Raw genomic sequence first — 24,585 nt, forward strand, 5'->3', positions numbered from 1 at the left:
AGTTTCATCAAGTAATTATCTCATTTGGTTTTGAGATGAATATTATTGATGATTGTGTATATCACAAGTTCAGTGGGAGTAAATACATATTTCTGGTTCTATATGTCGATGACATATTGCTTGCCACTAATGATATAGGCTTATTGCACGAAACCAAGAGATTTTTATCTAAGCAATTTGAGATGAAAGATCTTGGTGACGCCTCTTTTGTATTAGGAATTCAAATACGTCGAGATCGTTCTCGGGGTATTCTTGGATTATCACAAAAGAGCTATATCGATAAAGTACTCAAAAGATTTGGCATGCAAGATTGTAGACCAGGTGATACCCCTGTTGCTAAAGGAGACAAATTCAGTCTTAGACAATGCCCTAAAAGCGACCTTGAAATTCGGGAAATGAAAAGATTCCCTATGCATCAGTTGTAGGGAGTCTAATGTATCTTCAAGTATGTACGCGTCCAGATATTGCGTACATTGTTGGGATGTTAGGCAGATATTTAAGCAACCCTGGTATGGACCATTGGATAGCAGCCAAGAGGGTTATGAGGTATCTTCAGAGAACAAAAGATTACATGCTCACATACAGGAAATTAGATCATTTAGAGGTCGTAGGGTATTCTGATTCTGATTTATTTGGATGCCAAGATAGCAGAAGGTCTACATCAGGCTACATTTTCTTGTTAGCTGGAGGAGCTATATCCTGGAAAAGTGTCAAACAGACACTTGTAGCTTCTTCCACTATGGCAGCTGAATTCGTAGCGTGTTATGAGGCATCAAATCAGGGAATATGGCTGAGAAACTTTGTCACTAGGCTGCGTATTTTGGAGAATGTTGAAAGACCACTTAAGATATTCTGTGACAATAAATCAAATGAGCGGTCTTTGTATTCCAATAACAATAGGAGCTCATCCAAGTCAAAGCATATTGACATAAAGTTCCTAGTTGTGAAAGAAAGAGTGCAGAGTGGACAGATTTCCATAGAGCATATTGGGACAAACTCCATGATAGCGGATCCGCTCACAAAAGGATTACCACCCAAGGTCTTTCATGAGCACACTGCTCATATGGGTGTAGTATTACTTGAGGATATCATGATTTAGTGGGAGTTTGTATTTTCTTTGCTTTATGTTTGTTTAAGACATTTATGTATTTGGTTATTTTCTGATCAGAAATAAAGTTTTCAGTTTATTCAATTTCTGTTTTGTTATGTTTAAGTTTGACCTCACTTTGGTTTAAGGAGGACCGATTGGAAATAGGCATGTTCGGTTCACATTGCATGTAATTTTCATCTTTGCACATCCATGATTGATCTATGTCATTTGGCTATATTTGTATATGTGACCATTGATGGGTTTAGTCATGATTGATATGACGAAAATCGCTTTGATCCTATATGGGTATAGTTGATGGACGAGATTGTTGAAATACCTTTACATAATAGCAAATTTTGAGCTCATAAGGTTATACATTTATCAGGTAACATATGTTGCCCAAGTGGGAGATTGTTGGATTAAAAATCCTTTTGTGGGCACATATGTATAATGTATATGCTATTATAAAGTGTGATACAAAATTAAGTGACCAATTATGTTATGGGTATCAAAAGGGTATTAAAGTGTCATGGAATTAATGTGTAGATACCATAAGTTAATTTATAATTTGTTGAGGGGCCAAATTATAAATACCCAAGAGTTATTCTAAGATGACTCTATAAATAGGTAGTGGTCCCCAAGAAACACTAGGGTTTCTGTATTCTCTCCTTCCCCATCAGAGAAAATACCTAAGAAAATAGTGTATTCTTGGAAGATCAAAACCTTCTCTGTAATCTCCAACAATGGCTTCAGGTTAGTGCTTCCGCTCATATTTTATCATCTTCTTTAATTTAGCAAAGGATGATTTATGATTTAGGGTTTTCTATATTAAAGCACTTTTAGGAATATGTTTGGATCTGTGATTTATATATTTCATAAATGTTTTATAAATACTAACAGAAGGAAGATAACAAAAATCTAACTATGCTTCTTCTTTTATATAAAATTGTCGTAAAAACATTCTTCGGTAGGAAATATAAAACAGTAAAGACTAAAGAGTAATAATATAAGTAAAAATTTGGACTATTGTATTGTAGCGTATCAGGGGAGTCTATTACATGCTCTTTCTCTCAAATTTTGGGGGAGTTCTATTAAAAAAAAAATTAAGCTTAAAATATTTTTTAAAAATCACTTTTAGTATTTATTTAATAATTTTTTTCCACATTTTGTATTAATATCAATACTTATTTTTTTTTTAATTATGTATAATATTTTTTAATAAAATTTCATGTAATTTTTTATTTTAACTTTTTTTTTGATAATATTTAAAATATAATTTTTTTGTTATAATATTTAAAATATTTAAAAAAAATTAATATAATAACATGTATATTTTATGTAAAATAAAAATTAATGAAATAGGATATATTTAAGTTTTTGAAGTGGAAGTAAAATTTTCTAACTTTTATTATTTTAAATAGTGGCTTTTGTAATTTTGAAAATTAAAATTTAAAAGTTTTTTTTTTTTGTTGTTGTTATTTTTATGGAATCTATATAGTAAATAAGAGATCAATTTGAATTGCAACTAAAATTTATATAATAATTTATATAGAAATTATTAAAGTAATTCAAATCGTAATTTTTTTTTTAAAAAAAATAATATATGGAATAAAGTTTTCTTTTTTTCATTTGTCAATTAAGAATTTTTTAAAGGTCTATTTTGAGTGATCATAGTTTATACTTGATAGACCACTTTTACATATTGAAACATTTGTTGTGAAAATGAGTGAAGGAATGTGTATCAAATATCCAAAGTAAATATATCCACTTTATATAGTTTTCTTTCTCTCTCTCTCTCATATGAGTCAACTCATTTACATAGTTTATTTTGTAGTATTTAAAGACTATTAAACGCTCAAGTGGACCAATACAGGATTGAATCAACATCAATTTCCTGTTCACATTACTGTGGAGTGTGGGGACAGTACGTTACGTATGATTGGTTATTGTTGGAACATTTTATGAATTGTTAAAAATCAAAAGGTGCTATTTCATATTAGTTTATTACAACACTTGTTTGCTAATCTATATATATATATATTTGTAGATATGAATATTTGGGTTGATCCTAAACACCATACACGCACTGTCTCCGCTGTTTTAATTTATTAAAATATTATTGTTTTTATTTAGTTAAAAATGTTTTCAAACACGTTTAATTAATTAATAAATAGAAACGTTTCTTTTCAAATTTTTTTAGCTACGATTCAATTCTTCTATGATTTTTAAAAAAAAACGATTTTTTCCCATTTATTTTTCCGTGCATTTTCTATATAATACATCAGAATTAACAAGAAGAAGACATTTTTTTTCCACACACAATTTTCCATTTATGTTATTTTTAAGCAATAATATTAATAATATTAAATATTAGAGGGTATATTTGACCGTTCTCTACAATGCAATGGAAATCTGATACAGTGTTCAACTAAGCCCTAAGAGGTACTTTTGTAAAAGAGAGAGAGTCGCATAAAGGCTGACCTAAACACTACACGCGCATTGCTGCCACCATTTGAATTTATTAAAATATTATTACTTTTTATTTAATTAAAATTATTTTTAAATGTGTTTAATTAATTGGTAAACAAATACTTTTTTTCTTTAAATTTTTTAGCTACGATCCAACACTCTCACGATTCGTAAAAAAAAAGACTTTCTTCTTGTTTATTTTTTATAGTGTTCTCTATATAATGCATCAGTAACAATAGAAGAAAGACATCCTTTCTTCACAAATAGTTTTCCATTTATATTGTTTTTGAGCAAATTTAGTGATATTAAATATTAGAAGGTGTATTCAACGGTTCATAACAATGTAGTAAAGGTTCGATACAAAAATCGACTTGGTTGTTTTATTTTGGGGATCACCAACATTTTTTGACTATTTGCACATTCTTGGGAAGTGTTACGAACGTCTTAAAAAATGCGATCTAGTCCATGACTCAACCCATAAATTTCATTTGGTAATACTATTTGTTTTTTGTTTTCAGTAGCCATGTTTACAATAGCTATATTAATAATTTGTTAACAATCATAACAATATAAGTGTTGTTATACCTATTTTTTGAGAAAAAAACAAATACATCTAAATATATGACACATGTACAACGAAGATAATAAATTAACTCGATTAACGAGGAGATTGAGACATAATGACCTCCTCAAAATATAAAAGTCATACACAAGGTAAATTGACAAATGTAACATTTAGTGCGAGATGATTAACACACTCGTAATATGAAATTATGAGAAGCTTAACTTGCTTAAGCCTACTCATGTTCATCACGTCGGAGAATGTATAATTGAAGTCAAGGTGTTCTCTAAAGAGTATGTTACCCTAGATGAATATCCAAGAATTAGCGTAATCCTCAATGACTATACTTCAACAATCAAGAGCCTCGATGATAATATGTCATTGAATAAAGACCAAGTCAAACATGATAGTTATCTTATTTTAAATAAAAGCATCTATATATTGTTTCTCGCTTATGTAATTAAACGAAACAACATAGGAAATGTTCGCATTTCATGAACAATTATATAGATAAAATTAAATGTAATTACTATTCCACTCTGATAAATAGCAGTGAAAATATTGTAAAAGAAACAACACAATTGATGGCTTAGAAAAACTCTACCAAATTTTAATCTCAACCCAAAGAGACTCATAAATAATATAGAGTAACAAAATATGTTAAATTTAACTACAAAATCACGTAATTAAAATTTTTTATTTTCTTCATTATTACTTACAACCAAATATATATAATCTATATACTTATATAATGCTGTTCTTAAGGTATTTGAGGTGGCAGCACCAATAACCTTCTTTTCCTATTCTTTGCTCTCTCATTTTTCTTAATTTTTAAATTTTGATTAATTTGTGGTACTCACTATATTAATGTAATATACTCTATGACAAGCGTTACTATACTCAGTGTATAAAATATTCAATTATACATATTGCCCATAAAACTATAATTAATAAAAAATATGTACTCTGATGCAATTATGGAGGTAGACATGAAAGGCTTATTTTGAGAGCTAAAATTATATTGGTAACAGGTGCCGTTGATTTTACTCTTTCCCAAATGTTTGGGTTGCTCTTAAAGTTGTCTATTCTCAAACTATCCTAAAACAATTCTATGAAATCTTTGTAAATAAATGTGTTCTTGATTAATTGTTTTATTTGATAGTAATATTTGTTTGTACAGTATAAGGATTTTTTATCACCCTCTTTTTTTTTTCCAGCAATTGGTGATTGCTATAATAAAAGCCACAAATTAATCATGGTGAATGAAATGGACAAACACATTTGAAAAATATCTCCCTCACATTTTAAAGATTTTTTTTAAACAATCTATATATCTATCTATCTATATATTTATATAATTTTTTTGTCAAGGCACGTGATGCGGCTTCTCATATGAATTTTCTTCTATTTTTGTTACTCCCTGAGTTTTTCACAATTTTGTTATATTTTTATTCTTCATTAATATTTATTTATCATTTAAAATAATTATTAGTGTCTTTTCATTTTCATAACTCCTGTCTTAATACTATTTTATTATTACTCTATTAATATTATCACTGTTATTGTTATAACATTTTTTTTTTATATTCTATTATCATAACTAATAATATTAATTTGTATTATTAAATAACAAATATTATACTTTCAATCTTTGAATACTATATAAGATGGTTTGGCTTGTGAGTTGGTAGCTAGAGAATTTTTTTTATTTGATTATAATGGCTGGTTCGAAAAGATGAACAAAGTAAAAATGTCATGCAAGATATTTGTGGTTTGAACATTGAAGGTATCCATCGTGATCATTATCATGTCATCTTTCTTCAAGTTTTGTATTTTTTTTTTCCATCACTTTAAAAATAGACTTCTAAAATTATGAGTGAAAGTCTTTTATTTTACTTAATATTTAATCTCTATATATATATGTCTTATGATTATGGGTGAAGGTCTTTACTTAATATTTTTTTATCTCCATATATGTCTCATGGTGAGGTATGTCCTTAAGATAGATGATCACTAGACTATTGAGTAAAGTCAATGTGTATAAGGCTTTGGCTCACAAAGTAATTAAGAAAGGACGACAAGAGCATGAAGAAGAGGGATGAAACTCTACTTGAAGAACTCTAAGATCATAAAAAATAGGATGGTAATGTCCCCTTATTTTCCAATACACAAGAGAACAACAATGAAGTTTATATTAACTATTGCAGACAATAAAAAATTCTTATCCAACATTGTGAATTATTATGTTTAGATTTTTTTTTTTTTAAATCACTCCCATATTGTGCTACTGTATATTTGGACATTTATATTCGAATAAAGTTCAAATTTTATGTGATCTCTTTTATTTTATTCTTCTCTCTTTTATTTAAAAACAATGTATACAGTAATTTTTTTTTATAATTATTTTTATGGCATAAGTTATATATAATTTAATTTTAGTACAATATATAAATTTCTTTATGATCTAATCATTTGTAACAAAATTCATATATTATTAATAATTAGATACAAAATATTGCTTAATAAATTTATATCATTTTTTTTACTCTTAACATAATTATTCAAGAAAAAAAATTACTTCTTTTCAATAATATTAATTCAAAATAATAAATATTTTTTATTCAATCTATTTATATTATATTAATTTTATTTTAATGCTATCCCTACAAAATTATTCAAGTTTTATATTAGAAGACTAAAAAAAGAAAAGAGACTATATTAGAGTGCACAAAATTATTATCATAAGGAAACAAATCTTATAAAAGAGTACATAAAATATAAATACAAATTAAATTTTAATTTCATAACACAATAAATCTATTTTTTTCTTTAGTGGTTAGAGACATAAAATAAAATAAATTGTAATATAACTTCTAAATTTAATATTTACTTTTATTGTTTTATTCAAAAAGTATGTAGAGAAAAAACACTTACATATATTGTAATTACTATAACTTTAAGATGATGAAGTTGTAACTTTATAGATAATATAATCAATCAATGTATATATAGGAAAATTTTAAAGAGTTGATGGAGCATGCTTAAGATTCTTATTATCTCTAAAACCTATTTTTTTTTTACTAATTTTGTAACCCTCTATATATATGTAGACCAAAAATTATATATATCATAATAATACTATACTTAATACTAATAACTTTTATTTTCACAATAATGATCTATTCATTCATATATATATATCTTCTTCAATTCTCTTCTCAATGCTATTTATTATCAATCATAATAGTTAAGAAAAATAATTTTTTTTTATTTCTTTCTTTACTAAAAAAATACAAAGATTGACCTATGACATTCTAAAAATAAAATAACTTTTATTTTTTTTATTTTATTGTTTTATTGTTTTGCAGAAGCTAATTTTCATTATGAAAGATCTTTCACTTCAAGAAACACAAATATTCATTAGTTTGATGAGTATAATCATCATTCTTGCTACAATTACTTTTTAGGTGAGTCTTAATATTTTTCTTAATTTTGTTGATTTTACAAGTGTTCAATAGAATTTTTTTATTTTTATTTATTTTTTAAAATTTGTGCATATTTGTTAAGTTTGTGTTGTGTATGACAATTGCTAAGAATTTTTCCTATAAAATACATATTGTAGTAGATGTGTTGCGGTATTACTATACAAACTTTTTTCTCCTAATTCTCCTCTTATTTTTTCTGATTAATTAGTGAACTTTTTATTGATTTTTCCGACTTAATTATCTTCTATAAGAAGACATGTGTATATTATTATTTCTTCAAACTTCATTTTTTTTTTAAAAAAAAATATTATTTTCCCACTTTAAAGTAAATATATTATGCCAACGTTTGATGTATTTTATTAAATATAGTATAATTTTTAAATTAAAGCAAATATGTTGAGTTGTTTAGTAAGTGAGTTATTGAACTGAATATTTATAAGAGATATATAAGTTACACAAAGTTAATTCTTAAAGTTGATTTATTTTAAATTGTGTAACGTATGTAACTATTTTTTAATTGATTAATGTAATATATAAATACATTAAGAAGTTAATTATTTAGTGAATAATAAATTTAATTTATAAAATTAAAAAAAAAATGCATAGCCAATGAATTGCAGAAAATGAAATCCATGGTGTTAAATTTTAACATGTAACATTCCTATGCATTAATTAATTGTTAATAAACTAATATAATATTAATGTGCCTTAGTGTATTAAAATGATTGTTATATAATTTTTCTATTAATTTTTATTGTAAAATAATACTTTTGTCATCTTAATTTATATTAAAAGAATAAATAGAAAACTGAAAATTGATTTATAGATTTATTATATATTTATTTATTTATTTTGACGTGGTGAACAGAGTCACACATGATTAATAAAATAACAAATCACAATCGACGGTGGAATCTTCTTGAACCAGGATAGCTCATCGTCTAACCGAATGACATGTTTTGTCAAACCATGAGCTACAGAATTCTTATTACGATCCACATGGGACAAAACTGTCCCTAAGAATTTAGACAATAAAACTATAACTTTTTCAAATAGCACCCCATCACATTGAAAAACCATTTTCAACATTAATAGTTATCGCCAGAGCTAGCAGAACTGAAAAAACATTGCAACCCAAACCAAAAAACAAAGTAATATGAGTTACATAAAAAAAATAATGATAGTTGTAATCATTTTTCTATAACTCTATTTACTATTTTTTTTTTATCTCAAACGTATTATTAAAATAAAAATATTATTTCTTAAAATATATATAATTTTAAAAATATCATATATATGTTACGCGAAACGAGGTCTGTCATCAAGAGGCTGTTGGGAGGTCTTTGTGTTTCTGGGGTTGGTTTTCATCATCGATGACGAGAGCCTTCTATAATAATTATCTGATGAAATCAGAGGGACCCATTGGTTGATATTGGGTTGGATTCTATCATCGAAGTCTAAAGTCATGGTTTGAACACTAAAGCATCATCACATGGGATTAATTTTTAGAATGAATTGGCATATCAATTAGAAACAATACTAATATAATTTCAAAAACTGATTGCTTCTTATGTCGTAAATTTTTATTTAAGGGTATCTGTTAGACTGTCGGCATCAATCTAAACAATTAGAGGTTTATGCCGCAAAATATAATTAACTTAGTATTGCTTAATTAATTGTACATTTTTGAATGAATGCAAGAAATATTCTTGAATTTTTTAATATTTTGTCAAAACTTTAAAATTTAAATTAATCTTTAATTGCATTTAAAAATGAAAACAAAGCTTTATTTAAAAAAAATGTCAAATAATAGAAGATTATAATTTATATTTTGTCTTGCTATTTATGGTATAAATTTTTTATTTTAAAATTATAAAAAATTAATTACATTAACAAAATTATATATTTTTTTGTCAATTATTGAAAGGACCGCGCAACGTGCAGTTACGTTAGCTAGTTTATGTCATAATTAATTTCAAACAATAATTATTAAAGCCTCATTAATGTTAACAAAATTCTAAATTAAAAGTGTGATGCTTTTATTAAAAGCTATCAATAATTAAGATTTTAAAAAACACATCTCCTAACCCAAAAAAAAAAATTCCATACACATGGATAACAATCAACAAAATGTTCCAACAAAATAATAAGAAACCACCCATCAGCTCAAGAAAGAGCCTTAAGAAACTCAACTTTCAAATAATTCGAATGTAGGAGGATGCCCATCTAAGTGGGATTTCAAAAGAACCACAGAAGATGAATCCATTCCAGAAATGATGAATGAGAGGGCTTATGAGTAGAGTGAACTACTACAAATCTTGTGTCTCTCTCTTATTGTAACGCCCTAAATAATTAGGCACGCTATATACCCATGTTACTTAAGAAACTCTAATCCCCTAAATGGGATTACTAATCAAAAGGCGCAGAATTTAAACTTTTGTAATAAACAGAATGAAAATAAAACTTGTAATAATTTAAACTTTACAACAGTTGGGATTCTAAAAATATTTACAAACTTTATTACAAGTCTTTTTCTTTCAGCCGGCCTAAACGGCAAAATAGAGTTTCAAAATATATCACAAGTAGACCCTTAACCCGCTTGGTCTGATGTGGCTCAGACATGTACATTCTTCGCCCAGCTCCTGAACTCATGGCTGATCAGCTAAAGCCTTACCCTTTCCTGCACAGTAAAGCACCCGTGAGCCAAACCCAGCAAGACAGTATAAATCATAACAATAATAATATGCTCATCATGCTATTTAAACAGTAATGCCATTCATATATGTTTGTGTGACACAGACCTGTATGTTACACTCACATGCCTATTTATGTCTACGTGACGTAGACCTATGTGTTGCGCTCACACATCTATTTGTTATATTACTTTATATAATATAATATTTAGATTAAATAATTAAGTTGTAAATAATTAAGTGTGACAAAGTATTAATTTTGTCAAATTGTAACATACATTATGGAGTTACAAAATGTATGTAGAATGATCACAAAATAGGAGTTGCAAATCCTTTAAATTGATGATCACTTGAATATGTAACTCTCATCTCTTTTTCACTCTTAAATTAGTAAAAGATGTTACTAATTATTTATGAATGTGAATGAATGATAGCTATTAAAAATATAGTTGTTGGAGACTTGATTTATTCATTTATAAGGTATATAAATGGTTCAAAATCAAGTGGGAATGATTTGGAACACTTTGGAAAAGAATTGGCCAAAGCTGAAAAAATGGTAACTAGTAACTAGTTACTGTTTTTTTCAGCATATTATTGCCCACGTTTTTGAAAGTTTGAGAGCCTTTGTAACAGCCCAAAACTCCTCCAAATCACCCAATTAATAACATAAATGCCCAATTTATGATTGGTAACATCCAAGGGCTTTATGGTGATCATTCATGTTCATATGAGAGTGAAAACTCTATAAATAGAGGTCATATTGTTCACTTGCATAAGAAGTGGTGAAACCATTTGTTGTGGTTAGAACCTTGTGAGGATATACTCATCCTTAGACACTAGGCTGAGCATATGAGGCTTGATAAATCCTTAAGAGCATTTCTAGAGTTTCCCTAAGTGTCCATATGAGGGAGGAAATGACTTTTAGGACAAAGGTCATTGAGCCTTGGTCAAGCTTTTTGTGTGTTATCCTTCTTCTTTTCTAGATTTCTTGTAATCTTGATGAAATACTTTTATTTGTATTTTGAGTATTTTGATTGTAATCCTCCTATTCTCTCTTGTAATGAGAATTTTTCCAACACTATTTATATCTACGTGGCGTAGACCTATATGTTGCTCTCACACATCTAAGTACAATAAGGCCTTAGGTTTATCTCGGTTATAGTTACCGAGTCCAACCTAATTATGCCTTAAGCACATAATCCTTGAATCTCATTACATTTAACATGACATGGCATTTACACACATATATCACTAGGGTAATAACCCTAGGCTATTAGACTGTTCCTATTAGGGTAATAACCCTAATCCCGGTTACTAAACAATCATACATATCACTTTCAATATAAGTACCACAGCGCATACTCTACGTGCTAACCACTATCTTACCTATTGTCCCGCAATGGCAGAGATTCTAAATCCCCGAGTGCTCCTGATCAGGTGCCGGTAATCCTAGTCACACAAATCTAGGATTTTCACAACTAGGGTTAACCCCTGATTTCAAACTCATAAAATAATTTCATGGCATTTAAAACTCAGATAATCTCATAGAGCTCGGAACGAGCTTTCCAACGATATAAAGAACTCTCAAATTGGAGTTCGGAATCAAAAGTTATAGAATTACAAAGTTTGCACTCAAATTGCCCTGAAAATCGAGGGCGGGTCGCGACATGCCCAAGCCATGTCGCGGCACCTAGGACAAAATCCCAGGTTCCCCAAAAGGAGGCGGGTCGCGGAATGCTCAGAGCATGCCGCAGAATCTGGGTTCCAATCCCAGAAAAACCAGCTGTAAACACGAAAATTCAGCAACCAAATCCAAACTTTTCATCTCAATTCACAAGTAAACTCATAAAACAATAAACAATGTTGCTAGCAAACAAAAGGGAATTAAAATTCATATTTTCAAACACCAACTTCCAGCAATAATCTCAAAATTTCAGATTGCATAAACATATAAAATTCATGCTTAACTAAGCAACTTCAAGCTCTTGAACAAGAGTTTCATCTCCAACAACTCAAACAATTTCCAGCAGTAAAAACATCTTAAGAACACATGATTCCAAGCTAAAAAATACCCCATACTCATAATCCAAGCTCAACAACATAAATCATGCAATTCTTACCAAAAATCACCAAGATCAAACACCAAACTTAACAACATGCATGAACAAGAACATATCAATTATTCATGCTCTTAAATCGTAAAATTCAGCAAGAACATTCAATTAGAAACTCAATTAAAACTGTAGGGACTACCTCAAAACTAAGCAAGAACAATCCTCACAATCAAGCTCCAAAATTTAGTTCCAATTCACTCCAATTTTCTTCAAAATCAACTTGAACTTTCAAGAGGGTTAGAGAGGGAGAGAGAGTCGGCTAAGAGAGAGAGAGAGAAAATTAGAAATTTTTTTTCATTTACTCCCAAATTCACTTTTATTAAATTTAGAAAATAAAGGCCAAAAGACCCTTTTGCCCCAAGGGCCAATTCCCACATAACTAAGCATTCAAGGGCAAAAATGGCATTCATACATATTTAAATTTCAAATAAAATTCAGATTATCAAATAACAAATAAAATGCCAAATGATTCAATCCAATTTGCATTTCGGGTTCGGGCCCGAAACACCCGGTTGTGACTATACCGCGCTAACCTGTCAAAACACACCTGAAAAGACAACACAGACATACTATATAATAATATAGTTCTATTAAGCACGTAATTAAATTAATTTCATCATTTTACCCTTCTCGGGTCATTATTACTAAAATGCCCCTGACTCACCAACGGGGTCTTACCATGTTATAATTTATATTAATTCACATATATTGAACTATATAATAATATAATTCCTCAATTATTCATAATTATCTAATTAGGATTTTGCTAATCCATTTCTTAACCTAGGGTATTACACTTATTTACTTACTTATCTCATATTTTATCTCGCAAATCTAGCGAACAGACGTTGGCCAATTTTCTGCGTCAACATATATAACAACCTAGTTAATCATTCAACTAGGCAAAAGGTTCTAACTAAAAATAATAAGTAAAACGTCATCGAAAAAGATATTAAAAAAGATACATATCATTTTATTTTTATTTTCCAGAAAAATACACATCATATTTTGAATCAATATATAATCTCACTATTTATTGATCATTTAGGCTGAGAATTAAAACTATTTTAAAATGTATTTAATTAATTAGTAAACAGAAACATTTTCTCCTCAAATTTTTAGCCACGATCCAAGTCTCCCATGATTCAGAAAAAATAATTTCCCATCTGTTTATTTTTCCTATGTGTTCTCTATATAATGTATCAGAACTAACAGGAGAAAGATATTCCCTCTTCACAAATAATTTTCAATTTTTATTATTTTTTAGAAGTAATAATAATATTAAATATTAGAGGGTGTATCCGACGATTCTCTACAGTACAATAGAAATTCGATACAGTGTTCAACATGGTTATTTTATCTTAAGGATGATTGATATTTATCGACTGCTTGCACATTCCTAGACAATATCACGAACATCTTAAAGAGAGAAACCTAGTTCGCGACTCAACCATAAATTTTATTCGGTAATATAGTTCCATTATTGTAATGATTTACCACAATGCTAATATCAACATTCAACTTCTTAATTTCTTGGTCTTGTTCCATTATTGTAATGCTTTACCACAATCTTTAGCTCTCATCTTGAAGCCTCTTGTCGACCCACCGAAGTTCCCCTCTCCCAATGCTTCACAACAATGTCTTGGCACTCTACCTCCTCACACCAGCTTTCTTGAAATAAAACTGACTTTGACGTTTCACTTGACCACATTTATCATCTGGGTTTCGAATCAGTATATCTATCACTAAGGCTCTGTTGTCTAAATTCCTCCAGTCCAATACATTGATGTCCACACCCTCAAACAGCTGCAACCATTCCTCATTGCATAATCCCCTATCCAATAGTTTCATAGACTAGTTTCACCATGGCCATTACACCCAGTGAGCTTTATTTTATTACAGCCAAAATCGATTAATCGACAATCATCTATCACTTCTCTAAAATCCTTCATAACTCTTTAATTTCTAACTCTCCCTCCAAGTTTTTCAAATTCCTGCCCCCAACAACACCAGCGATGTGGCTAGGTGAGCTAGAGTCAACCCTCAACTCTAAATTAACCTTCCACACCAACAATAATCCCCCACTCAACCCAATTCTGTCAACAGTCCAAAATTTACTAAAATGTAAAATGCTACCTACTTATTTTGGTTGAAACCTCATCAAATTACTCTCAGCTAAAAAAGATGATACTCGGGTCTAACTCCCGAATGTGTGATTGTAACGCACGTAATATCCAAGGGTTCCCAAACCCTTGAATATTTCAACACAAGATTTTTATTGTTCTCGACAGCCTTACATCTTAAGGCTCACCGCTTCCATAGTAGTATCAAGAGGAGGGAAATCCATAGAATTAGAAATACCCACCTCGCCATTAATCTCCGTAGTTAAAAATTCCACCTTACAAGAACAAGCCCCATTGTCGCATCTGCATCGATCTGAGAATTTTGTAATCCCGCACCCATCCTCATTTTCCCTTGAAATCTAGTTTTATTCTTGATCAAGATACATTTTTGAGGTCCAGCTGCACCATTTTTATGCCCTATCGAACTCCTAGAATCACCTCTGACAAAAACTCCACTAGCACTGTGGACTAAGAACTTCAGAGCCGACAATGTCTTTTTGTCACCTCCATTCACACTAAACCCTCGTCGTTCCCTAGTCTACTCTTCCATTTCTTTTCTTTTGACACACTTCTATTTTTTTAGATCGAGATATCTCTCGAAATCTTCACGAGAGTTCTTCACATTTAACTTTTAAAAAATAATTAACTCATTTTCTCACATTCAACGTTTGGCCTAAACCCAAAGAAGCCCCTTTGTTCCCTTTGTCAACAATATTCGCAGGCCCAATACTATCATTATCTCATGTTCTAATTATTGAGGGTCTAATTATGAGCACCATTCATAACCCCTCCAAGAGCTGGGCCCATCCCATCCGGCTCAATCCCCATCATCTCTCTCTCACACACCTCATTCCCATCGTGGCCCTGAGTCTCAGCCATAATTTTCGCACCCACATGTCCCACGTCGTGACCCAACTCATTGTTTGAATTTTCTTTTTCCACCACCATTGCCCTGCAGTCGTTTCCTTTACTAACCACTTCCGGTGGATCATCGGCTACATCTTTATTGTCACTCTGCACCTGACCATCATTTTCCACAACATCATTCTCCTCTCTATCCAATCGAGCTTCAACATTCACCGCTTTAGCTTATTGCAACCTGGCTTGGTATTGATCGAAAGCCATGAAGCCATTCAGGGTTGGATCTTCTTCTTTTAACCAATTTCCATATTTAGGAACTCACCGTTCCTAAACATCCACTTCAGTTTGCTCCTCCCTCTCACAATCACTATGTTCATGGCCCTAGATGCCACAACGAATGTAGTGTGTCGGAAGCCGATCAAATTTTATTTGAATCCAAACTCTCCTTCTCCCCAAGGAATACGTTGTCCTGAAAAAATATTTTCATTCAGTGGAAAGCCAATACGAGCACAAACATATCCATTAAGAAACATGTTGTGGATTAGTTCATCGGATCGCCACAACTTCTCCAACTAGTGTTCCTATGCGTTGAACATTATTCAATGTGAAAGTCTTTAAGGGGAAATCCCCGAACCCAACTAAACAATCTATCCAGTTTAGCATCTTTCGAGTTACCCATGGAAGGCCACTCTTTCAAGGATTAATAATATTAATATGCCTCCATTGGAATCTGTGGTTGCTTATCAAGAATCAATTTAGCATCCTTTTGAGAGTTACAATTGATCTTAAATAAGGGTTTGTCCCCCTGTTCATCAATCACCTTAACCTTCCAATTCACCACATTCTTCCACATGCCAACAAAAATACTCTAAAACAAATTACCATTCACTTCCCTTTTGGCCACCAGTCCCTTCCTCAGTCTTTTTCATTTTCACCATCAAACTCCAAAATACAAGTATTCCAATTATTGTTGCGGATGCAATGTACCAATAACGACAAATGCTTTCTCGCAGGGTCTTTCACACCATTTTTTTCTTTGTTATGTCATAGTTTGAACATACACGTATAATGGTTTTAAAAATAATCTGTATTTATGTTCAATAAAATAATAATAATAATAATAATAATAATTATAATAATAATAATAATAATAATAATAATAATAATAATAATAATAATAATAATAATCTGTGTTTGACTGCTTCAATAAAGATTAGCACTTGATTTGATTAAATAAATTACAATCCAACAATAAATATATACTGGTCTACCGTATTGACTTTATATAACACAGCGTACGGGCACATTTATTTGAAAATGATATTATTAGTTTAATCAAATAAAGAAAATATTATGTAAAAAAAATATGAGTAATTTGTGGCATAAATACTTAAAGTTAATTTTTAATTGTAAATAAATATTTAAATTTAATTTTTGACAGTAATTAAGTTATATTTCTCGAGTACTTAATTATCACGTGTCATTTTTTTATTGGTAAATTTAAATTATTTTTTAAAAAACATAAAAATTTAATGGCTTGACCAATCAGAAATTGCTGGTACATACTGAAGTTCTAAAATTATAACTTAAATATTATTGGCAAAAATTAAAATTAATTATTTATTTACAACTAAATATTAAATTTAAATATTTATATTGTAAATTAAAAAAAAAAAAATATTATTAGTTTTCTTTTGACAATTTAAAATTTTGAAGTTAGAATTTGAAAAGGAAAGATTTTCTTTTTTTTTTTTTGAAGAATGCAGACATTATTAATTTAATACCCCACCAAATGTGAAAAGATAAAGGGCAGTTTTTTCTTTTGTATTTTTAATCTAATTTTTTTTCAAATATACGCTAATATTAAAATATGAGCACAATTATATTTTGTTTTGCAAAATTAGTTGGGATGGGCTTCTCCTATTTTCTTCTCACGACCATAGACAAGTAAACCTTGGCTCGGGTCTCTGGTATTAAGCCACCTGAATCGGACTACCAAGCCTCCTGAAAAGCCTCGTCAGCCTGAGTTCCTATCCAGACTGCGAGCATGACGTCATTCCCCGGTTAAGTCTCCGATTCGAGAGTGTACCATTGGGGAGCGAGGGGACTATCTGGTGGCACACGCTTGGGGATCTCTTGAAGATCAAACGACACCGGAGCTTTTGTTGTTTTTTGTTGTTTCTTTCTTGATTTCTTCTTCTGTCCAAGTCCAAACGGAGACTTGGAGATTGGTTGAGTTAAGTCCGTCTTTGTTGAAAGCAAGCTCTGTTTTTTGGTTTTGATCGAGTGAGTTTGGCGTAAACAGAGGAATTAACTCGAACGTAGAGAAAGGGCATTCGTTCGACGAGGTGTGACTTCGGTTCGGTCACTGGCTATGGATCGAAGCTTGTGATCCATTACAGTCAAAGTCCCACCACCACCATTAATTTCCGAAGACGACGTCATGATAGTATAATATACAATCAATGAAAATAGAGATTAAAGCAACAACAATGTCATAAACAAACTCACCTCCCAGAGAACTTTCTACGCTTGGGGCTGGGATTGTATTTGTCTTTATCTCTATCTCCATCACTAAATTTCAAAAGAAAACAACAAAAAGATTAAAGCTTCACGTACTACAATAAGTTATAAAACACCCAATGAAATTCAATTAACCGAAACATCATAAAAACACAAAAACTCACATCCTTGAAGACAAGTTTCTATGTCTAGGATTACTTTTCTCAATTGCCAAACCTCTTTCCCTTTTGCTCTAGCCGAAGCCGAAGCCGCAGCAACAAAACCTAAAAACAAAATTAAAAACTCAATAAAGATATATTTATGAAATTAAATGTTTATAGAAGTAAAAATTTTAAAAAGAAAACGTAAAAACGGAAAAAAATTAGAAAAGGTTCGTATAATGCGTAATTTCCCTTTTTTTTTTTTAAATAAAAATATATATAAAGATATCTTATTTTTTTTCAAAAAAAAAAAAGAAAAATCTATACATTTTAAAACTATAAAAAGGAAAGTTTGCAGTTATAAGATTTGGATATCTATAAAAAGGAAAGTTTGGGGGTCTGAAAGAGTAAACTTCATCATAGAGAGAAGAAACAACAAAGAGTTGTTCTCTGTGCTTTCACCTTAATTATTTCCTTACATATTTCCCCTTTATTATTTAGTGTTTTTAAAGCATGGAAAACTGTTCAATTATGGCTTTTTCTGATAGCCATATAGCCCAGCAGGTTGAGAAACACTTTCCTCGTACTGCTCACCATATTTTCAATATTATGATTGAACAAACTCCTCCCAACACCAAGTTGGTAAGTAACCATACATTATTATATTACTACTCTTCTCTACTCTACTCTATATCTTTCTCTGCATCAACTTCAATTGATCTTCCATTAATTAATTTATTTTTATGATGTTGTCTTGTGCAGCAAATTTCAAAGGCATTTTGGGTGAAATATTGTGACTCCTTTTCGAATCAAGTATTTCCTAAGCTTCCATGTGGATCAACAAAGGAGGCAGAGTTGACTAAAAGTAGTGATGGAAAGGTATGAATTAATAGAAAAAGGGTTGGAATAAATTTGCACAACACAATTAATTAATGCTATTATTCTTTAAGTAAACTCTGTGTTCAATGTTATGGTATTTGATTATCCTTTTACTCCTAATAATTATTTTCAGGAGAACAATGTTGTTGATATTGACGATTCTAATGAAGATTCAGACTCTCGGCCCAACAAGATAAGGAAAACTAGTCCTTATGGTAATTCTGAAGGTATATATTCATCATCATCATCATCATAATTGAATGCAAATATGGCTACATAGTTAATTTAATTATGCAATTGTTGTTTTCAGCTGCAAATAAAATAAAACCAGTATCTGAAGCAAATACTGATCATGACAATCAAGGCATAGGCACTAATAATAATAATAATAATAATAATAAGAGGCCTTCATCTAAAGCAGCCACCGAATTCTTCACAGACAATCCTTACTTCCAAGTGAAATTGAGAGCACATCAATTGCGTGGAGATGGAAAATTGGTATGTACAAGTTGTTGCTCTCATTCATAGATATCTCTGTATCAAAATTGTCTTTCTTTGTAGATAATTTATTATATTAATTCTTGTTTGTGCAGTATATTCCAGTGGCTATTGCAAAATCTTGGTTTGAGAAAAAGGCACAAATTGTCAGTCTTTGGGTTGGTGAAGAATATTGGCATGTGAATTTAGCTATTAATAAGGGATCATCATCTTCTGGATTAGAGTATAGGTTTTCTGGTGGATGGCATGCATTTGCAAGAGACAACTCTCTTCAGCCAAATGATGTATGCATCTTTGAGCTGATCAACAAGAATAAACCTGAGGTTAAAGTTACTATTTTTAGACAAAGTGAAAGTAGTATGGCTCAACAATAAACTCTTGTAATTATATCAAATCTTCTACTTATACAATTTATCCCAGCTGAAGGGGTTTTGTTTTTTTTATATTCGACACTTAATCAATATAAGGACTAAAATGGTTGCTAATTAATGTACATATTATTACTAATTAGTGTTTTCTTAATTTGTAATTAATCTCTTAAGCCATGCCTATTTGATTTCTAAAATTCACTTTAAAGGATACTTTAAATCAACAAGAAGATTACATCTTTTAAAGGGATGTTCTCTATGCATTAGAAATGATAAGGTAGCTTATGAACAAATGTTAATTAACTCATATGGCAAACTGCTTAGAAATTCACAACATTGATGATATGAGAAGTGACGAACTCAGAATTTTTATTATGTGAAGGCTATATTGTTATTAAAAAAATATTAGGTCTACTTTATTTTTGTGGGATTTATTTTTTTAATTTTTGTGTTATAATTATCAAATGAAAAGAAGAATATTTAATTTTTTTAATGCAATTTTTTGTTTACTGGGGCAATGCAATTTTTTCAATGTATTAAGATATGTAATGAGCAAAATCAAACTAATATAGAATGTATTCGAGAGTGATAACAATTGAGCTAAGATGAGGGAAGAAGTGAATATATACTCATATTTTCAATCCTACAAGCAAAATCAATTTGAACTCCTTAAAATATGGTCGGATTTGGACTTATTATTATCTTTTGTTATATTAAAATTTTATTCTCTATTTTTATTTTACATCTATTTATCATGTAAGTTGCAAGTTCAATGTAAGTCCAATGTATATGGATTATTGAATATGCCTTTAAATGTACAATAAACTTTCTCAATTAAAAAAAAAATTCTTTACCAATCACATATTGTTTTTATTAGATCATCTCCAATACCAAATAAATATCACTAAAAATCTAATTAGTGTTTTTAAGCTTACCAAAAATAACAGGGTGTTTCTTAAATTTTATTATTCCACTTGTTATTTTGTCATGGGGTAATTAGATTTGAGTGTAGTTGGAGATAATTGCACAATCTAGCACACTTGTCTAACCATGTATGTAATTATATTGTAATTGTGTAATTAGGAGGCGTTTGGTTGGGAGGAATGAAAATATAGGAATAGGAATAGGAATGAGAATAGGAATAGGAATGGAATGGAATAAAATTTAAAATGCATAAAAAAAAAATTGATAAAAAAATAATTAAATTTTTTTTCTTGTTACATTGGAATGGTCATTCCTTTCTTTTTAAAATGGAATAGCCATTCCACCAAAATGGTAGAAAGAGCATTCCATTGGAATGTCATTCCAATACTTTAAAATGCAACCAAACAAAAGAATGGAATGAAAATTGTTTCCTTTCCATTCCATTCCATTTCATTACCTCCAACCAAACGCCACCTAAGAGTAATTGAGGGGTTCCAATTACTCTCTACGAAACTCATGGCTTTATGAGAATTGAGTATAATTACACCATGTAATTATTATTTTTTTTTTAAATATTAATTATTAAAAAATATTATTTTTTTGTATAATTACTAATTATTTTGCGAAACAAAATATTAAGAATTCGTATATCATTAACAGCACATACCACATCATATTTTAAAATATAATATAATTAATAGACACTGTAATTATTAACCTACACTAAACATGAATTTATTTTTTTAGAACAGTTTCAAGGCACTAAAAAAATAATTTAATTTCATTAATTTGGGGAATATATTTATTAAAAAATAAAAATAAAACTTGTCTATTTTAATAATTTCACTAAACAATAAAAATATATTTTAACTTTTTTCTGAAAATAAAATAAAATTGAGGTGTACTCATACAGGAGATCTTGATTCCTCATACAGTCATACCTAGTTTTTAGTCTTAGGTATTTTGAGTGCAAATATAACTTCTATTTTTCTATAATTCTTTTAATTTTATATTCTAAATAAATTTCCATAATTTTTTCCTTTTTTTTAAAAAAAAAAAAATCTTATTTTTGTAAACCTATACTTTTTTTTCTATACCTTTAAAAACCATAAAAACAACTTTCCAAAAAAAAAAAACACGAAAGTTTACGGTTAAAAATCTTGGAATTATAAGATTTGCATATCTTTAAAAAGGAAAGTTTCCCAAACTTGATACACAAGAAACTTTTCCTTATATATTTCCCTCTTTTTTGTTTACTTAATAGTGTTTGAATCATTTGTTTCACAGCAAAATTAAACGAAATAATTGTTCAACAATGGCTTCTTCTTATTCTTATAGTCATGTTGCCCTTGTTGAGAGAGAGTTTCCTGCTCACCATATTTTCAATATTATTATTGAACAAACTCCTCCCAACACCAAATTGGTAAGAATACATTATTAGTATTTATTACTACTCTACTCTCTCTGCATCAACTTAAATTGATTCTTTTTCGATGATTTATTTTATTATGTATGCACACCAGATATTACAGCTTGATACCCTTGATTTTGTGGTTAGATTCGTCTAAATTTATTATGTATACATATATTTATATATAGCCCTGATTTGTAACTTTACCCTAAGTTTCTCTAATTTGTTTACTTTGGAAATATTGTCAATGAGCTAAAATCAGAGGATGGCCTGTTAAAGTAAGTCTCTTATTATATATGTTGAATTTTCGATTCCTTTATATATCCCTAATCGTAATCTCTGTAACTTGAAAAAGGTGCTTCTTTGATTTGTATTTTTTTTATTTTTTTATAAGTGCTTCTTTGATTTGTATGATGAGTAGAATATATGTATACAATACATGTATTTATATAGGTTGCAGTAATGTGTAATTATGTTTTTTGGTAGCTTAACTTTAGTGGTAAATTATCTTCCATTAATTAATTTATTTTTATGGTGTTGCCTTGTGCAGCAAATTTCAAAGGCATTTTGGGTGAAATATTGTGAGTCCTTATCCAATCAAGTATTTCCTAAGCTTCCATGTGAATCAAAAGAGGAGGTAGAGTTGACCAAAACTAGTGATGGAAAGGTATGAATTAATAGAAAAAGAGTTGGACTAAATTTGCACAACACAATTAATTAATGCTATTATTCTTTAAGTAAACTTTGAGTTTAATTTTATGGTACTTGATTATCCTCTTACTCTTTATCATTTTCAGGAGAACAATGTTGTTGATATTGGCGATTCTAATGAAGATTCAGACTCTCGGCCCAACAAGATAAGGAAAACTAGTCCTTATGGTAATTCTGAAGGTATATATTCATCATCATCATCATCATAATTGAATGCAAATATAGCTACAGAGTTAATTTAATTATGCAATTGTTATTTTCAGCTGCAAATAAAATAAAACCAGTATCTGAAGCAAATACTGATCATGACAATCAAGGCATAGGCACTAATAATAATAATAAGAGGCCTTCATCTAAAGTAGCCACCGAATTCTTCACAGACAATCCTTACTTCCAAGTGAAATTGAGAGCGCATCAATTGCGTAGAAATGGAAATTTGGTATGTGCAAGTTGCTCTCATTCACATCTCTGTATCAAAATTGTCTTTTTTTTTTAGATAATTCACTATATTAATTCTTATTTGTGCAGTATATTCCAGTGGCTATTGCAAACTCTTGGTTTGAGAAAAATGCACAAATTGTGAGTCTTTGGGTTGGTGAGGAATATTGGCATGTGAATTTAACTATTAATAAGCAATCAGAGCATAGGTTTTCTTCTGGATGGGCTACATTTGCAAGAGACAACTCTCTTCAGAAAAGTGATGTATGCATCTTTGAGCTGATCAACAAGAATCAAACTGAGATCAAAGTTACCATATTTAGACAAAGTGAAAGTAGTATGACTCAACAATAAACTCTTGTAATTATACCAAATCTTCTACTTATACAATTTATCCCAGCTGAAGGAGTTTTGTTTTTTATAACCAACCCTTAATCAATATCAGAACTAAAATGGTTGCTAATTATTGTACATGTTATTAGTGTTTTCTTAATTTGTAATTAATTCTCTTAAGCCATGCATGCCTATTTGTTTTCTAAAGTTCACTTTAAAGGATACTTTAAACCAACAAGAAGATTACATCTTTTAAAGGGGTGTTCTCTATGCATTAGAAATTATAAGAAAGCTTATGAACAAATGTTAATTAACTCATATGGCAAACCGCTAAGAAATCCACAACAAGTGATGATGATATGAGTCTATTCTTATTGTATTGAGATATGTAATCAGCAAAATCAAATTAATATAGAATGTCTTCGAGAGTGATAACAATTGAGCTGAGATGAGGGAAGAAGCAGATATATATAGTCATATTTTAAGCAATTTCAATTTCAACTGGTCAGATTTGGACTTATTATTATCTTTTTTTTAAATTAAAATTTTATTGTATATTTTTATTTTACATCTATTTATCATGTAAGTTCAATGTAAGTCCAATGTATATGGATTGATTGAATATGCCTTTAAATGGACAATAAACTTTCTCAATTAAAAAAAAAACATTTCTTTACCAATCACATATTGTTGTTATCTTTTTATTAGACCATCTCCAATACCAAATAAGTATCACTAAAAATAACAGGGTGTTTCTTGAATTTTATTATTCCACTTGTTATTTTGTCATGGTGTAATTAAATTTGAGTGTAGTTGAAGGTAATTACATAATTTAGTATGTTTGTCTTACCATGTATGTAATTATATAATTAAGAGTAATTGAGAGGTTCAGTTACACTCTACGAAACTCATGGCCCCCATGAAAATTGAGTGTAATTACACCATGTAATTATTAAAAAAAAA

General features: G+C 29.6%; 2 protein-coding genes across 2 annotated transcripts; both read left to right on the forward strand.

Annotated features, from left to right (window-relative positions):
* The first annotated feature begins 18,573 nt into the window (after positions 1 to 18,573).
* Positions 18,574 to 20,838, forward strand: LOC115703607 (B3 domain-containing protein REM19-like). Its single transcript, XM_030630844.2, has 5 exons — positions 18,574 to 18,702; positions 18,823 to 18,939; positions 19,073 to 19,166; positions 19,250 to 19,437; positions 19,533 to 20,838. Exons 1-5 carry the CDS (start codon positions 18,574 to 18,576, stop codon positions 19,809 to 19,811), a joined length of 807 nt encoding a protein of 268 aa, XP_030486704.2. The 3' UTR covers positions 19,812 to 20,838.
* A 1,059-nt stretch (positions 20,839 to 21,897) lies between these two features.
* On the forward strand, positions 21,898 to 23,813 carry LOC133028937 (B3 domain-containing protein REM19-like). Its single transcript, XM_030631873.2, has 5 exons — positions 21,898 to 22,152; positions 22,691 to 22,807; positions 22,938 to 23,031; positions 23,115 to 23,290; positions 23,380 to 23,813. Exons 1-5 carry the CDS (start codon positions 22,045 to 22,047, stop codon positions 23,641 to 23,643), a joined length of 759 nt encoding a protein of 252 aa, XP_030487733.2. The 5' UTR covers positions 21,898 to 22,044; the 3' UTR covers positions 23,644 to 23,813.
* The last annotated feature ends 772 nt before the right edge of the window (positions 23,814 to 24,585 follow it).

This window comes from Cannabis sativa, chromosome 1 (genome assembly GCF_029168945.1).
Source record: "Cannabis sativa cultivar Pink pepper isolate KNU-18-1 chromosome 1, ASM2916894v1, whole genome shotgun sequence".
In the NCBI taxonomy this organism is placed as follows: domain Eukaryota; kingdom Viridiplantae; phylum Streptophyta; class Magnoliopsida; order Rosales; family Cannabaceae; genus Cannabis; species Cannabis sativa.